Source organism: Gymnogyps californianus, chromosome 6 (genome assembly GCF_018139145.2).
Source record: "Gymnogyps californianus isolate 813 chromosome 6, ASM1813914v2, whole genome shotgun sequence".
Taxonomy (NCBI): Eukaryota; Metazoa; Chordata; class Aves; order Accipitriformes; family Cathartidae; genus Gymnogyps; species Gymnogyps californianus.
The window spans coordinates 16,666,501-16,684,456 of NC_059476.1; the positions used below are offsets into that span (position 1 = coordinate 16,666,501).

Consider the following 17,956-nt stretch of genomic DNA (forward strand, 5'->3'; position numbering starts at 1 on the left):
AACACACCGTCCTCTTATCTGACAAGCAGGGATCAGCAGTGGCCGGGGAGGAGGAGGAGGTGCAAAGGCTGCTACAGGGAGCCCAGCCCTGGCTCCCGGCTCCCTGAGGAGCTGCCAACCGGAGCCGCAATTGATGCTGCGGTGGTGCAGCCCTTCTCTCAGCAGGCAGCTGCCTCACGCCCAGCCGGCGTGCGGAAACCTCTTTGTCATGGCAGCTAATGAGCGGATTGTATTTCACAGCACCGCGGCCCCGTGCAGGTACAGCCAGCCACTTTCATCTCCCTGATAGCTCCCACGGGAAAAGAGTGGCCGCTGCCCCGCAGAGCAGGTCACAGTCCGGTCTCGCTGGGCTTTTTGGTGTTTGCAGCTTTTAAACCCTCCATTGGTTTGCACCTGCCCGTGGCTCTTCTGTAGCACAGGAGTGGAGGGAAAGGGGTTGGGGAAGCACGCACTGGAGTTTGTGCACAACGCAGTGGTGGGATGTGGGATCAATGCTGAAGCACATGGGAGAGTGAGGAAACAGCCATGAGGGGGATGGCATCTAACTTATTGGGAGACTTTATCTTTAAAACAACAGCAAAATCCATTTTAAAGACCTCTATTGCATTTAACAGCCCAGGGTTTATTCCTCTAACTCCTCCCCTGGCTTTAATCCCACTCCTAACTGCACGCCTGCTCCAGCCGCTTCCAGGGCTGCTGCCCCCGCTGTGCCGGGAGAACTGGCCATGGGCCACCCACTGCCCCCGCGCACCCGGCAGGCAGGAGCTGGCCTGCACCCATCCATCCGGGAGCAATCCGGGGGAGCCCTGAGGCCCTGGGGAGGCGGGGGATGTGGCTTGGCCGGGGGAATTGGCTCTTCAGAAGAAATCCATCAAGCACTTGCCCTAGGCTCAGATTCATCTCAAACAAAGGTCAAAGCCCCCCAGGCGCCCCCCAGCTGGGGCCTCCAGAGCTAGCAGGTACGCTTGCTGGAGGGGTGCATGCAGGAGCAGCCCAGGGTGGGGACCATGCTTTCCTGCTCACTGGTTTGCTCTCCGGAGCCACCCACCAGGCCATGCTGGGGCGGGTAGCACAGACCTCGTGTCACCAACATCTCCTGCATCCTCCCCTGATGTTCAGGGATGCTGTCGTGAAGATGCTGTTTTCATCGGCTGAGTAGGTAGAGCTGTCTGAGATGTGGCTCCCTCAGCCTCTGCCCCCCTGCAGCCACCCCCCGAGATCCCAGCGCAGCATCAAAGGCAGGTTTGCAGTGGCAGGGTTGTGCACCTCTCTGACGTGGATCCCCAGCCCGCTGGCAGTGTCTGCTGGGTCATGGACCCATAAATCCCTTCCAGGGGAGACGCAGAGTGCCCAGCTGCTCTACCAGGCTCTCTGCTTACAAGGCAGCATATTTACTACCCCCCCCCCCAGGAAAAGGAAAGCTGCTACTTTTAACAGGGTTTTTCATATGGTTTCTTTATCAGCACCATGTGTGCTGGGAGTTCCCCCCTGCCTAGGCGTTTTTGAAGAGCGAGGGATGCTGCGGGGCACTGGTGAGGACCACTGCTCCCTGTGAAGCCGGGAATGCCCTTCAAATGCCCTTCACCTCGGTTTCTAGAGATCTGAAGTTGGGTGCTGAGGCTCCAGCCTGGCTTCCCCCGGGCCAGCTCACCACTAGCGATCCAGCTGCCCACCCCATGCTGTGCGTGGTGGTCCTGCCACATCCCTCCCTCCCTCCCTCCGACTCCGCAGTTCGCGCTGGCACCCCTCGGTGGCACCAGCCTTCCTCCCGTGCTACTGACCCTGGGCACTAGATGAAGTGTCAGCTACAGAGGTATGGCTCTCCCATCTGCCTCCGACGTGTTGCATTTGACGTGAACTAACGTCTCCTATTAACACTGCAAGAAACAGATCTGGAAAAACTCATTTTCAAGCAGAGTTCAGACAGGCCACAAGGAGAGAATCCCCCCAAATGAGCAGGGAGAAGCCAGCGCCAGCGCGACGCCCCCGGGCAGACCTACCGGCAAGGGGTTGAAGTTCTGGTCCACCAAGTGGTTGTGGCCGTGGTCGAGGAAGGAGTGCCGCACCACCACGTCGATGCCCTGGCTGGCCAGCAAGCCCAGCGTGTTCAGCCACCTGGGGACAGAAGGAACAGAGTCAGTCTGCCGCGGGGGGACCACCGGGCCCCAGTGGCACAGCCGTGCTCCAGCACACAGCATTGCTCTCATGCACCCAACCTGGTGCCTGCTCCCAGCACCTGAGATGAAGTCGTCAGATGGTTTTGAGAGCTGGGTATTAACCGGCTCCCACCATCCCTGCCCTGGCAAGCCTGCACGCCTCTCCCCCCACCGCAGCCACCTCTGTCCCAGCTGTGCCTGGCTCGCATGTCCCAACACTGTGCCTGAGCCCCTGTGTGCACCCCAGCATCGCAGCCCTGTGCCCAAAGCCTGGGGTGCTCCCCCAGTCTGCCAGCACTCTGCACCCACTGTCTCAGCAGGGGGGACCAGACCTTTGCACCAGCCTTTCTCCTCACACTCCCCAGGCAAAGTTTTCAACCCTCACAGCCTGCCACAGCCCTGATACCCCAGGCATGTCCCCGCGCCTCCCTGCAAAGCCTGGATAATCTTCTTTCATCTTTTGTGATCGTGGACAGCTCTGAAGATTTGAACTGGGGCTTTGCAGCAGGATGCCCGTGCCATGGGGCTGTGCCAGTAGACAAGCCCCAGGAGTCAGGAATGGTTGTGGCTTCAAAGAAAAAGAGAAAATGGTTTCCAGAGCAGAGCCCTGCCAAGCACTAACCTGGGCAAGCGCCCCGGGAGTGAATGCATGCAAGGATGCGTGGCTGCAGCCTGAACTAAAAACGCAGAGCGAGAGGAGGCCCAGGCAATCTCGAGCTGTGGAACAAGGCAAGCCTGTCGGGATGCCAGCCCTGGGGTCCCAGAGCTGGCGTACTCGCATCACACCTCCCTTCCACGCCCATGCCCTGCGGACACACTGTGGGTACCGCTGTGGGATCCCGTGCGGTCGCCTCCTTACTCTCCTTCTCTGGGTATGCCAGAGGCTAGGTCACCTACAGGAAAGCAGAGCTGAGGAGGGATAATAGGGATGCTATGGAGAAAATAACGGTGCCCAGGCTGCTGAGGAGTACCAAGGGGGGTACAGGTGGGGTCTCTGGGCACAGAGCTGGCCCTCTCCCGGCTGCAGTGGCTTTGCAGCACCCGAGCCCGCAGAGCCCGTGGGGGTGGCAGTGCCCTGGCGCCAGTGAGCCGGTGTAACTCACAGGAACCCGGCTGCATAGGAATCGGAGAGGTTGTTCATGCCCCCGGCCGAGGTCATGCCAACACCTTCCAGCCAGATCTTCTTCCCCGGTGTGTACGTGTTCACTACCTGCATGGGAGACAAAAGCAACCAAAATGACTTTCATGAACCTGTGATTTAAAGCCAAAGCGGACATCCCCTGTGCTACGCCCTGGGAAGGCTTATGGAGACCTTCACTAACGGTGTTGCTGGGCAGTCAGTGCCTGCCTGGCCCTGGTGTCACCCTGTCACTAGGTGTCATCACCGTGGCTGAGTGGTGGGAGACTGTTCCTCACTCTCTCCTGCCACTGCCACGTGTCCACTACCCATCTTCTGGAGCTGCTCCAAACACGCCCTCCCAAACGTGCTCTCATGCTCCCAAACCCGGACCCTGCTCTTTCTCCGTGGTCCCCCCACGCACTCCGTCCTGCAGGCTGCCCTGCCATGTCACCTCAGCTCTCCATGTCCCCATGCAAGGTGGCTGCCAGCCGTGGGGAGCACCCGAGCCCCAATGGCTCTGCAGCGTGGGAGCACTGGGACACGTACTGGAGCCACATGGAGGAACGGTGGGCACCTGAGAAGAAAGCAGTGGATGCCCCCAGGCGCGGGTAGAGCCAGCCCCGTGGCTGAGCAGGGGCTGCATTGCCACCTGAGGGGTCCCTGGCACAGGTGGGACGTGCACGTCTGAGCACACTGGCCCGCCCCTTACAAGGCTCCAGCTGGCAGCGCAGACACCCGTGAGATGCCAGGTGGGATGGGAGGGCTCGGATAGCCGGAGCTGCCCTCTCCCAGCGCAAGCAACCTCCGGCACCACGCAATGCCCTGTCCTCTCTCCCACAATCCCACTTCTCCAGGCTGGGCGACGAGCTCCCGCGACCAGATGTCTGCAAACACAGCGGCCTGAGGAGCGCTCCGCGCAGCCTGATGGACCCTGCCCCATTAGTGAGGAGCGCTGGAATGTGCTGGATGGACTGGGATCCCTCAAAGATGTTAAATACGCCAGCTCTGGGCTGCCTCCCACTCACAGCCTGTGAGAGTCGACATCCCTGACTGAAGCCCCAGAGGTGTTGGCATCCTGCCTGTAATTATCTAAGCCCACCACCTTCCCCTGTCGGAGAGGAAGCAATAAAACAGGGAAGTGGACAAGCCCAGCTGCTCTAATCAGCCCCGGCAGGATGCACGGACTCAAAGCCAAGCTGGAGGCTATTAGCACCCAGCGCTGTGCTTTTGCTCAGCCACACTGGCATTCCCGGGAGAGCCCTTCCCTGGCCCTGCCCCAGGCAGACCAAATCCTGCCCCGTGGGTGCAAGGGTTCCCCCAACCTGCACCGAGGGCAGCTCCTTGCTGCCTCTGGTCTGGGGATGGATGGGGTCCCGCTCCCTTCCCAGGAGGTTCCTGACCCACAGCAGAGGTGGGACACGTGCCACCACTTTTGGTGGGGTATTGTACCCCCAGTGGGAGCAGGGTTGGCCGGTGCTTCTCGCTTGCCCCCGCACTGATCCTGCTGGCCACCCTGCCATGCGTCCCCGTCCGCATGCGGGGATGATTCCCAGCTTGTGCCAGAGGACTCAGCAAGCGGCTCCTCTCCTCCAGTTTTGCTGTGTCGACCCTTGCATCCCCTTTCCCAGGGCCTCTTTGAGTTGTTTACTCATCCTATGGTTTCTCCCTGCAGGAATTACAACCGTAAGACATTGTGGTGACTGGTGTGGTATGAAAACCTAGACAAGACAGATGGACAGACATCTCCTCTAGTCCCTAAAGCCTTCCCCGCTTACTAGGTGTTCCTTATTTCTTCTGGGACTGACAGCTGAGTGGGCCGGTCACAGTCCTGACCTCCGGGTCAGGAGGTCATACCAGCCAAAGTGGGGGGACCCTGCAAAGCCCCCATCCCTACCCAGTTGCCAGAGATACGAGCTGGGTCCCCCCAGCTGGCGGGGAGAGGAGCACTCACTGCAGGCTGCGCTAGCCAGGCAGAGCTGCGGGCTCTGACACAGCACACCAACAACAGCTGGGTTTTGTAACACAGTCAAAACATGATCATCAGGGAAAAAAACCCAGTTGTTCATAATGATCATGATTCTGCACTAGTGAAAATTACCCTGGAAATGCAACTGTCACAACTTTGCAAGCAACCTGAGCAGGCACGACACCGGCTGTGCTCTGGCTGGTTTGGTACCACCTGGCTGCTCCCTCCTCTCCTTCACCTTGGGAGCAAGTTTCAGAGAATACCCACGTTATGTGCTGCTCCCTTCAGGAACGGACAGATGGGAGACTCAAGCCAGTCATCTGCTTCAGAAAGGCTTTGCACAGCAGTGTCTGCCCCTGCCCCATGCATCCAGCCCGCATCCTGGCACACCGGTGCGGCCCACGCCACGCTGCAGCCCGTGGCCGCTTCCCTCCCGACTCGCTGCACAGCCCACCCCAGGGCCAGGCATCGTGCTGCCTGGTCTTTTCTCCCATCCCCTGCATGAGGGCTGGCTGCATTTAGGCTGGGAGCACAGCTGCCCCCAGCAGCCGCCCTCCATCCCTGCCCCACGCCAGCTCCCTTGGGAGCGCGTCGGTGCTGAGGCCAGAGCCCCGGCCACGAGCTGTGCCAAGGCTGGGCACTGTGGGCACGGTGCCCCCTCACCCCTTGCAGACCCTTTGCACTCACGCACTTTCTGGATTTTCCTGATCTGGTCAGAGAGCGTGTCTAACAGGCGCGTTTTCAGGAAGTCCGTCACTTTGGCCACTCGGCCATCAATGTAGTAACTGGAAGGAAGATAAGAAGACAAGGATCAGACAGCTGGGAGTATCTCTGCCCTCAACCACATCCTCCCATCCCACTGCTGCCCCATGCCAAGAAGCCTCCTCTGCTCTGGGGGAGTCCCTGCTTGCACCCTGCCCTGCCCTGACCCTCTGGCTGTGCCTGTGTCTGGCAGATGCTTTCAGTCTCCAAAACAGGGCATGAGGTGGATGCACCCTGAACGCTGAGCATCCTGCGCTGCAGAAACAACAGGAAGTTTTGTGCTTTCTTAACTGTTGCTGGTAAAACACTGGGAGCAGAACGCCAAAGGCTGGGAGCAAAACGCCACCCGCAAAGGCTTTGCAGCACCCTCTGCACTGATCTCATGGAGACCCCACAGAACGAGACCCTCTGACATGATGCTTGTGATAGCAGTGCCTGGGCTCCACGATCAGGGAGATCTTGGGATATCTCACCTGGCTCGTGCCGTCTCTACCTGTCCCCTGTCTTGGGGACACACTGTTTTCAAAATGCAGATAAGCCAGTCAGTCCTGGGCCCAGTATCGTTGCTACTGGAAAGATTGCTTTTGCAGGATGGCAAAACAGAAGATGCAAATCTAATGGCTGAAACGAAGGGCCCCTTAGCCACAGGAGGACAATATGCAGACACCAGGGAGGAGAAGGGTCCCGAGCAGCAAATACCCTCTGAGACACACTGGAAATTGCTGCAGTAAATGCCCAGGAGGGGACAGGGGAGGCTGCCCACCCTCCCAGACATGGGAATAACTGCATCACTCTGCCCAGGTCGTGGGACACTATCCATTCAATGGCTGGTCTGCAGGGGGGACTGTACAGAGTGTCTTCTGGTCTGAGAACCAGAATTCCTTGTGGACATCTTGCTGCAATAACAATCCTCCAGGCTAAGCCCTGGTGGTGTTTCTGAGCAAGGATTAGTGACCGTGGGGTGCATGGGCTGAGGACCTGCGGCACCAGAGTGAGCCCTGCTCCCAGCACCCCTGCACTACCTGCACCTTCCTTGCTTGCTCTTCCAGCAAAATCCACAGCTGAATCCCCCACTCAAGAAATGCCATGGCCGTTACCTGCAGTGGAAGTCCTGCTCTTGCAGAAATCCCTTCTGCCCTGGGAATGCCAGGGAGTGTTTCCCATACAGAGGGGGCTGATTCCTGCTCTCCATGTGCTTGCTTATATAAAACACAGCTATAGTGCTGCCAATCATGATGTGAATCATCTGTCTCTAAGTGTGGGAGGAAGGCTCCGAAATGCCTCAATACTGTCTTCTGGCTCCAGGACATAAGGTGAAGCAGTCTGTCCTGGAATGCAAATATCCTGTGGCTGGAGATAATCCCAACTGGCTCCTCCTGAGGAAGTGTCTGGGGCTGGCACCTCTGCCCCCGCACAAGGAGCCGTGGCAGCCCTTGCACATCTTCCAGCGGCTCCTCCCAGCCTTGCAGGGACACCAGGACGTCTGCTGCAGCATGCACTGCCATACCCCTGGGACGGCTGTTTGACTGATAAATAGGTTTTGCAAGAGAAACTTTCCGAACCTCCTCCTCCCAAATCTGCAGTGTGCATCAGTCGCTTGACACAGCAAGCCCTGGAGCATGTCAGAGCTGTGCTGGGGCGACAGAGGTGCACAGGAATTACAGCAGCTCTGGCTGAGGCTGGCTGGGCTCAGCCATTGCCTCCCATCCCTCACGTCCACTTGGTGTTCACCAGAGTTACACAGACCCTTCTGCCTCTCCACAGACTTCAGTACAGCCATGGGTGCTGGGATGCATAACGGGCTGAAGACCTGGGGTCCGAAGAAAGGTGGATTCACCTTTCCAGGGCTGATTTCTCCATAACATGCATCTCATTCACACCAGCGAGCAGCTGTAGCGGCCGTAGTGGCTGCTTCACTTGGGTGCTGGAATGCAGGAGCATCCCCAAAGGATGCCGTGGGCTAACTCAGCCTCAGCCAGAGCACCCGGCACACGTGCAACATGCACGAGTGCTCAGAGAGGATTTTTGTGTCTCACTGCTCCAAGTCACTATCCAGGTAACAGAGTAAATGCACTTGGAGCTATGCAGGGCTTGGAGCTGTGCAGGGCTGCAGTGACAGGGGAACAACCCCAGCACTAACTGTCCCAGAACAGAAATGCATTACAGGCTCAACTTGCAAATGCATTAAACGAGAAGAACCTCCTCTGTCAACCCTCCCCGAGGCATGTGGTCCCAGCTGTGTCCCCACTGAAGCATGGGATCATGCCACTCACACCCCAATTTCACTCCAACGTTGTGTAACCCAGGGAAGGAGGCAAGAGGCATTTCTGTATGTCTGTGGCAACTGGAAGGCACTACAGGCAGAGATTATCTCGGGGGGGGGGGGGGGGCGGGGGGGCTTTGGAAGTGTTCAGAATTGTTCCAATCATTTATACGCTATCGAACCACTGGCTGCCGGGAGGAGAGCAGATCTGTAAGCAGCAGGCAGCGGTGGGGTTTACAGAGATTACTTTTTAAGACAAACTTACAAAGCAATGGACTCTGGGGATGGCAGATGTTTGGATTTTAGCACAGCACTTAAGAACTGAGCAGAAACTATTTTTTCAGACTGCTGTGGACTAAAAACCCCATCACCTGGGCCAAAAACTGGCTGAAAGGCCATAAAAAGAAGGTTGCATTGACTGAGAAAAGATGGAGTTAGAGAGACCTCAGTCTGCGTATGGCCCTCCAATGCAGCAGGCTTTCTGCAGGGTTCAGCTTGTCTGTGCAAGCCAATATGGTCCCAAAGCCCAGAATAAACCCCTCGGAGAGCAAAGGCAGGCTTGCACCTCCTCATCATCTCATTCAAGCACAAGGCATGCTCTGACCTACAGCTCCGCTGCCAAGGGAGAGGAACATCTCTCCAGGAGTAGCCCCAGAGGAGGCTCTGCCCTGCCAGGGACCATGCGGAGGAGGCAGCCTGGGAAGGTGCTGCCGTGCTAAGCACAGCTGAGACACTGCAGGGAAGAGAAATGCCCCGGGACAGTACCACAGTCACATTTTTTTGACACCTTCATTAATAACCCAGAGAAATGGGGACTGGTAGAGAGGTGAAAGGCAAAAATAAACCTGCTTCAGTATCAGGAAATCTTGTTGGTAGCATGTCTCCTGGGGGAGCAAGGAGGGGAGCACCTTGGCTTTGGGTATTTAAGCAGAGCATGAAGACAATTACTAGCTTCTGTAAGATGGGCAAGGATCTCTTGCAGATATGCCTGGGAAGTTCTCGGACTCCAGCAGGTATTTTCAGCCTCCCCAGACTGGGAAAGAGGGAAAATGGCACCAGTTGCACAAGGCTTGCGAGGAAGAGACAGGCACTAAGGTCTTCACTGGTACCAGGCTACTCAGGAACAGGTCAGCCGTTTCCAGCTGTAGGCTTCATCATTGAGATGAGGGCATTTTCTTTTGAGAACTTTAACCATCAGTAAAAGCAGTACAGAAACGCACAAAATACAAACAAATGACAGGCCTTTAAAGCAGGAGAAGCGCTCGTTAGGCGTGGATTATTCCCAGGAGCAAAGGCTGCAGCTTTGCTGATATTTACAATGACTCAGTGCACTTGACTTCAAAAAAAAAAAACCCTGAACAGTCGCAACTCTCCAACCTCCAAAAAAGCCAGCAGCAGCTGCAGAGAGCTCCAGCGCTGACAAGCATCTCCCCAGGCAGCAGCACAGTGCACAGTCAGACGGGCCGAGCCAGCCCCGGGGGCTGCGGCATCCACATCCTCCTCTCCCGGTGCCGGCAAGGTCTGAGTGCCAAAGGAGATGAATGGACAGACCCTCCCCAGCACGGGCAGGGGTCTCTGGCAGCCGCGACTCTGCTGAGGCAGAGGACATGTAGCTCATGGACAAGCTATTTGTCTCTAACACAGGCTGGCAGATCTTCTAGTGGGCTCTGGGAAGCAGCACCAGAGTTGGCCCTGAAGCCTCGGAGGTATCAGCATGCCCACCGTGGGCACAGACCATGCTATTTCTCATAATATAGGACAGAATAGATGTGGACAATTACATGCAGAACTGACTCATCATGTCCCCCAGGTTGATGCCACTATCTCTGTAGACAGACAATCTGCAGGAACATGAGAAGAGCCAGCCAAGGAAAAGAGGGATATAGCAAGTAAATCCTAGATAAGACACATGTCCCAGAGGAAAGGCCATGTACAGCCACTTTGGGTGCCCTATTATACTATACAAAGCTGAAGCCAGTTCTCCCCCTTCCATTTACATTACCCCATTTCTAAAAATGCCATTTGAATATGCCCTAGAAACCTGGGATGGGACCAGTGCACTTTTCAAAGAGAAGTGTGACTGTATTACTCTGGAGGTGGCCAAACCAGAGCATGGCACAGGGGGAGGACTTGGCCAAGGGCTGGGCAGGGATTTGTGCCAGTGCTAGGAAATGCACCACCCCAGTTCCTGGCCCCCATCCCTGGCTGGAACTGTAGCATGAGACTCGAGGCACAAAGACAGAGCTGGGAACAGTACTGAGGCAGGGCTGAGCACAGCTGCCAGTCAGAAATGCCCTTGTTCTTGGGCAGGCTGCAAAGCCAGGATGCATACAGCTCCCCAGTGCCTCCCAGAGAAGGACAGTGCCAGGCACCAGGGCAAACCTGGGGCTGGCTACAGGTCTCTATCCTGTCACCTCCACGTCTTGTGCTACCTTTAAAATAGTTTTCTGGAAAGATCCATGATTTGCTGCGTGGGACCACGAGCATCATCCCATGTTTAATGAAGGCAGTGCACTGGCTCCTGGGCAGCTGGTTTCATTTACCTCCTCTTTCATTTTAAAGAGAAACCTTTGCCCCTATTATCTGACCTCTTCTTCTGTTGCAGTTAATTACATTAAAGCCCACTTCCCAAAGCTCAGGAATTTCCGGATCTACTTTGTTGCCTGCTGCTATGGGGAGAGTCTGCTAGGAATTAGGGCACCTGCCTGCCGGGGACACTGAGCGGGGCAGATCCCCGCTGTCAGCGTGACAGCCCACCGCAGCTGTGAAACCGAGACACCTCTGCTGACAGAGGCGGCCCGATCCCTGAGCACCTTCCCGAGGAGAGGGCAGGGCCCCCGTCTGCAGCACAGGACACAGGGCAGCCCCACTGCTCCCCCCGGAGAGGAGAGGCGGGATGTGACCTGCTCCCCCCAGGTAAAGACCTGCGGGCACAGGGGAGAGGTGCTGCCCACCTCCAGTCAACTAATAAATGCACTGATAAAGGAGAATGACTGGGGGCTGCTCTCTAGCCCTAAAGGCACAACTCACACCCATGCCTTTCTCTGCCCTTAGACAAGGTGCCTCTGCCCATCCTGCTGGTGTGAGCCATCTCTGGCCCGTGCCATCTTCCCAGCCATGCCCTGGTATCACCTGGGACCGTGCTGGTGGCCAGGGCCATGATGCTGCCATGGACTGTGCCCTCCATCAGACAGTGCAGAGGATGGCAAGCCAGTGGGCAAAGCCATGCCCTGGCCAGGTTTATTTACAGGTGGAGATGGGCCAGTGATTCCTTCATGCAACCCCTTCCTCCAGGCACAACCTCAGAAGACACGGCGCTCTGAGCACTTGCAGCAGGCTCATGCAAGCCCAAATATATACCCTTGGTATATACATCGGTGTGTGTGTACATGCTGGGCAACTGTACCCCAGCACCTTTGGGAAATCTGCTCCCTGCTACTGCCTCACGAGCATCTCCACCTGCACACTCAACATGTCTAAGCCAGAAGAGATGTCACCCAAACCAAGCCCAGCAAAAGCATTTTAAGCAGCATCTCACACACACCCATGTGCATGGCATCTCTGATTTGCCACATAGGGCAAGTGACTTTCCATCTTGGAAGATAATGTGGCATTCTCCAAGGGGCCACAGGGATAGACGTCCACTGGCTTTGAAGATGCAAACATTACTTTCCCTATAAGTAATAGGGATTTGTGCTTTAGAGGCAGCATTGCATAAGGATTGCCCATTAAATATGCCAAACTTGGAGCTGTGCACAAGACTTCGGATGGAAAACCAGCCGTACAGACCGAGAGAGCACGCCCAGGGACAGAACTGGGCACACCTGCAGGTTTAAGTGGGCAATGAATCTTCACCATGTGTGAGGACGCCAGTGCCGAGCAAAGAGATGGCTGTGGGGAGGTTTCTGAGCAGTGGAAACCCACATCCAAAGGCTGAGGGGGTCCACAATAAACTGAGCATTTACTCATAACCAAACATAACAAACTAAATTATCAGGGAAATGCCAAAACTCTCGGAGCCACTGTCAGTCCCACCTGCCACACCCTCCTTTAGTGGAAATTCCCTGAGCGTTTTGAAGCCATTCACACATCCCTCTCCAGCAACACATTACTTCTGAAGAGGGAGGCACACATGCTGAGTTACACATGTAAGTGAAACCATGCTCAGAAAGGCTGGCGAGGCTGCTCATTTCCACCCAGTGTCACTTTTCTGTCAGATATATTTCAGATATATTCTGTTTTCACACAGAGAATATGGATGCCTGCAACGTACTCCCTTCTCAATTCCCTTTCTGGATCGAACACAGCCTTTTCAAAGGAATAACAGATTTGACAAATTTATAACTGATATCCCGGGAGAACATCAGGGTTTGGAACAGAAATATTCATACTTGAAGTTAGACAGCAGCTTAGTTTCCTGCTAATAATTTTCGTCTTGGATACAAAGGAACTTGTTTTGTTTTGTTTTGCTGTTTGGAGCAGAGGGATGAGACACTGTTTTGACATTTATTCATAAACAGTACAGAAGCCCAGCTTGGAGCTGTGGCCATGGCCAGTCCTTGCAAACGCATACAGGTTGCAATCTCCAGAGCTGCAAAGCCGGGCTGGGGGAGAAGTGGCTCCTACGCTGCAGTGGAAATTGGTCAGCAAGCAGCATCTCAGCTCTGCTGGCCTTTGTGGGGAGCTGCACCAGCCCTCCCGCTCGCAGGTTGCTGCTTCAGCACGGCCACTCAGCACCAGAGCTGCCGAGCACTTTGCACTGATTCTGTAAGAAAAGGTTTCAAAGCAGCCGTGCAGGCAGATTCCCTGCACACCAGGATGAAACTCCACATCTGAAGCCTGGAAGTTTGTTCCTTCAACTCATCCAAGGGCTTGGCCCAGTGATCAAGCTCCATTGCAGAAAGCAAATTCCTGGACTAAGTAAATGCGATCAGCACATCATGTAATCATGAAAAGCAAACTCCCAGCTGAGATATAGATCATCATTGCACAGCACAAGCCTGTAAGTAACACAAATCCCGCTCCAAATGCTCTGCTACCCCACTGCCCCCATTGCAGCAAGCTGCTGCTGCCTGGCAGGGAAGCCCCAGGGGCCAAACGCCCAAGCAAGCAACACTGCAGCACAGCGAGGCAAGCTAAGCTCCCTGCGGTACAGGACTTGCTGGATCCTGGTCATGCCTGGTGCTATAAACCACTCTGAGATGCCAACAGTTGCTTCTGCGGGAGCCTCCAAGTTTAACACACCAACACAGAGACTGTAGGTGCACTTGCAAGAAAACCTCATGTCTTAAAACCCACTGAGCTCTTTTTAAGAGCAGGTCTCAAGATGGGCTTTGCAAACCATGCTGCTACACTTCAGCCACTTCAACTACGAAGGGTTGCTGTGAAGGACCAGCTTGGGGAACAAGCCCTGTGTGCAGCACACACAAGCCCATCTTGAACCTGAGACCCCGGCTCCCGTGCTCAAGGCCAGTGCCCCACATGGGAAGCTTAACCCAGCGTCAGAGCAAATGCACTTTTTCTGGGAAGAGGGAGGTCTCACCATGGTTTTTGCTCCAGTGAATGCCTGTCTCTGAAATGTGTCCTTTCTGTGGCAGGTTTGTGCCCCACAAACCCTTTTTCTATCAATTTTGGTGGTCGCTGCTGTACTTGCACACTGCCTCACCTTTGCACTGACATTTGCACTCCCACTGCAGAGCACCACAGCCTGCTGGGAAGCCTACCTCTGGCCATAGTGTGCAAACTGGGGCAGTTAGAAATAAGAGGAGGAAAAAGACGTTTATGGATTTTCCCCCAAATAAGAAAACCTTTCCCTCCACTTGGTGCTTGTCACACTCAGTGCTACAGCTCAGAGCTTGTTTTGCTCTTCTGAACTGCAGCACATGTAGGAACCAGGAGGAAAATCAGGTATCAGCATCTCTCTGGCAGCCCCAGCTGGGCCTGGATCTTGGATGTTGACCCCCGTTCCATCGACATCTGCTCCTGGGGCTCCATCTGCAGTGTAGGACAGCGGCATGTCTATGGCCATCTGAGACCCTCACAAAACGGAGCAGGGACTGGGGCATTATGCATTTACCATTGGACTAAGCTGCCTCTCCCTCCTCTGGGCCAAACCAGTTTAGCTTCAGGCCAGCGGTCACGGGGAGACAGTGGTTGGGGTGAAAGGAAACAGGCTTTCAGATAGTCCCATACATCTGTCACACATGGCTTTTACTTCCCTGTCGTCCCCACCCTCGGGCACCACCAGAGCTGCCTGTCCTCCCAGCTGCCTCCGGGGACTCAGCGGTCCAGCGCAGGGCTTTGTTTCCAGCAATCAGGCAGGCCAGGCATGCAGGCAGTGATATTTTTAGCCTCTGTCTCAGCTGCAGTGGTAAAGGTTAATACATCCCCTCCTGTATTTGTTCAGAGAGGCTCCAGAAGGAGGGGCAGAGCCTCTTTCACCTATTTAAATGCAGCAGGAGGACAGAGGAGGTGGCTGTCACATGTCTGCCCCCTTTCACACCCAGACAGTGCATCAGCTCTGCTCCCAGCATCGTCTGATCACTGCAATTAGTGTTGGAAAGTAGAAGGAATGGTGAATACCTACTGTTGCCAGGTAACAGCATCCACTGTGCTGCCAGCCACTTTCATGAACCTATAGGAAACAGAGGAAGAAACCATATAAGCCCAATGTTGTCACAGGGGAAGTCCTAAAACAACTGATGCCCATCCTACATCACGGAATACCAAAGGCGGTCACCACACTTACAGACCCTTTCTAATGAAACCTTTGCATCCTTAAATGGAAGGAATAAATTATATTTACTGTAAATGCTTGTAGCAAGCACAGCTGAGAATAATGGAGTGAAACCCAACTGGTAGCAGAGCTCTGAGCATCATTTTGGGGCAGGTAGGGACAGCTGTTGGAGCACAACAGCATTTCAGGAACAAGATCTTGGGGTATGTACCTAGTTCCATGACTGCAACAACTCTCAACAGCAGTTAAAGAAAAAGTTTTAAATACCCATTTTAAAAGGAGACACTTCTTCACCCAACATGTATTTAAGCTGAGGAACTCCTTACCCAGATTCAAGCAAGGGCTGGAAAAATGGAAGAAAATGGAAATAAAAACCAGCAAAGCTATTAGATGCAAAGATACCACCTCCAGCTCAAGAAGCCCCTGAGCATTGGAGGATGCGAGGAAAGGCTGGACAAATACTGCTACATGCTTCCCTTTTTTTGATGCTCTTTCTTCGGCATTGGTTGTTAGCAAACTGATGGGATTCTGACCTGGGTGCACTTTTGGTTTGTCCCATTCCTATGACTAACCACAGCACTTCCATGCACAAGGTTACAGTGAGTTATATATATGTATTAGTCTCCTGATGGCTTGTAACCCAACTATCTTAAAGAAAATACACCTCTTCCAGACAGCTCCTATTTGAGTCAGACTTGAGGCTACACAGGTGTATCTGCTTTCACTGCCGATGCCAAAACCAAAGCAATTCCTAATCTTGGGGACCGTATGCAACCACGGCGGCAGCAGCCTCTAGCACAGACTTGCTGCCATCCAAGACGGTTCCTCCCTGGCTCCCTGGTCCAGCAATCCAAACTGCACCTTGGAAAACTGCGGCTCCCACAAGGAAGCCCAAGCAGTTACTATATTCTTATGCTTAGGGGCACACATATGAAAACACAGAAAGGCACACACCAACTGGATAGGCACACATTTCTGTTCAGCAGTGTAACATGCGCTGCGTAGCTGATGCATTTGGGAAGTGATAATGTATGCACATGACAGGAGACATTGGCCTGAGCAAGTGAACGTGATGAGAAAGAAACTGATGCTGTATTGTCTTGGGCTGCTCTTTGATGCACGGGGATCCCGGGAACACAACAGGAATCACACAGCTGTCCTGACTCCACCGGGACACAGGGATGAGTGGCACTGGGTCCTGTGACCCTGAGTGCCCCAGGACAGCTCCATGACCAAGGGTGGGGAAGGAAAGGGAAGGTTTGTGAGGAGAGGAGACCTTTATCAGACTCATTGTCATGGCAGGGACGAGCAGCAAGCTTTCCGGCACACGAGCCTCTAATCAGGTCTGAAACAAGAGCAGCAAGCTTCGGGCTAAATATAGCTCGGAAACAATCATTCTGACTTTAAATTAATGACGATGGTCAATTATAGACTGGGACAAAAGGGCAGCTGGACCCTGTGAAGCATAAGAGGACACTGGCAAAGGCAGCAGTAATAAATCTCTGCAGACAGAGAGGGAAGAGATACAATTAGAAATGGAAAAACAATAACATGCTGTAAAACCCTGTAGCAGTGATGCATCCCTGATTCTGCTGCCTGGCAGTGCTGTGAGCTTCAGTTCCCAGGCTTGCCTTTCAGAAATGCTTTTACATCTCCCTTGAGGGTCAGGCCCAGGAGACCAGTGCCAGGGCGGTGGTTTGGGGACAGTTCCTCCCCAGCTAAGCAGGGCAAGGAGACCAGCTGGACCAGCCCCAGTGTAGCTGGAGGGAGAGGTGCGAGCTCCCTGCAACTCACACTGGTCATCTGGCAAAAAAGGGATTTTGCAAATATTGCTATGGAGAGGCTGCTATTCTACAAAACTAAGTTTGCAGAAATATGCGAAAAGGATCAAAAAAACCCACTCCCAGGTTTTAAATGCTCAGTAGAGGGACTGCTGCCTAAAATGTAATGCATTAAGTGTACACGAGTGAACTAATGAACTCTAAACTGAAATTATAAACACAATCTATATTGGGTATGAAGATCGATATATTGCAATTGGGTTTGAAGATTAGCCCAGCTTGCTTTCTAACCTCAAATGCTTTATGTTCTGGCCGCAAAATAAACCATCCCGGACTTTACTAAATCACCTCTTCAGGCTCAGCTTGGCACTCTCCACTCACAGTCCAAAACCATAAGCAGACCAAGGAAGCAGCTCTCCAGTTTTCCTTGCCACTTCCGCAGTGCCTACAGCCCTGCTGCAAACACACCCGCTACAGCAGTCTTTGAGCAGGGACTGAAAAACAAAGCAAACTCTTGGTATAACCTCCAGCATCCCTGGAGCAGCAGAAGCTGGACATCAGTCTGCCCCATCTCCCATGTCTCTAGGAAGATAATTGGCCTGTTGTTAAAAAGCTCCTGAGAAAATTTTGTTCTAGGACACAGGCATCACTCAGGCAGCGCAGTGCAAACCAAAAGCAGGACAGAAAAGGCCCTGGCTTGCTTAGTGTTCCTCTTCTGTCTCCATAAGAGTGAAATAAATTGGTTAGTTCTGGTAATTTTCAAATTTTACCATAAAAGATGCATATCTAGCTCAAATTTTGCTTTCTATGTCTGATTTTCTTTCTTTTTTTTTTTCCCTCTCTTTTTCCTTTTATTGACGTTTTTGCAGGACTTGAAGTTCAAAAGTTCCTGGTAAAACTTCAAGTCCTGCCTTAATGGCAGAGTTGTGCCTGGAGCACCCCAGATGACTTGGGCAATGGTCTCTACCCTCCAAAGGGAAGCTAGAGCAGCTCAACAGCCAACAAGTGGTACTGCACAAGCAAGAGATGAAAGCCCAGGGCAGGTGGAGATGCAGTGATGCACAGATATCTGAATAATCTCAGTTTTGGAATACAGATGTTACTAATCCCTTTATTCCTGGAGCACCTGTGCTGCTCAAACGACAGATTTTGAGGCCAGTGAAGATCCGTAC

The 17,956-nt window shown here is 53.9% G+C and overlaps 1 protein-coding gene across 1 annotated transcript in view; it reads right to left on the reverse strand.

The window, feature by feature from the left end:
* The window catches only part of HPSE2 (heparanase 2 (inactive)), a 112,602-nt gene that overhangs the window by 13,085 nt on the left and 81,561 nt on the right, over window positions 1-17,956 (reverse strand). The window contains exons 6-9 of the mRNA XM_050898905.1: window positions 14,854-14,901; window positions 5,934-6,027; window positions 3,260-3,366; window positions 2,001-2,115 (exon numbers count right to left, since the gene is read on the reverse strand). Of these exons, the coding sequence (XP_050754862.1) occupies window positions 2,001-2,115; window positions 3,260-3,366; window positions 5,934-6,027; window positions 14,854-14,901 (364 nt within the window). The remainder of the gene's footprint in view (window positions 1-2,000; window positions 2,116-3,259; window positions 3,367-5,933; window positions 6,028-14,853; window positions 14,902-17,956) is intronic.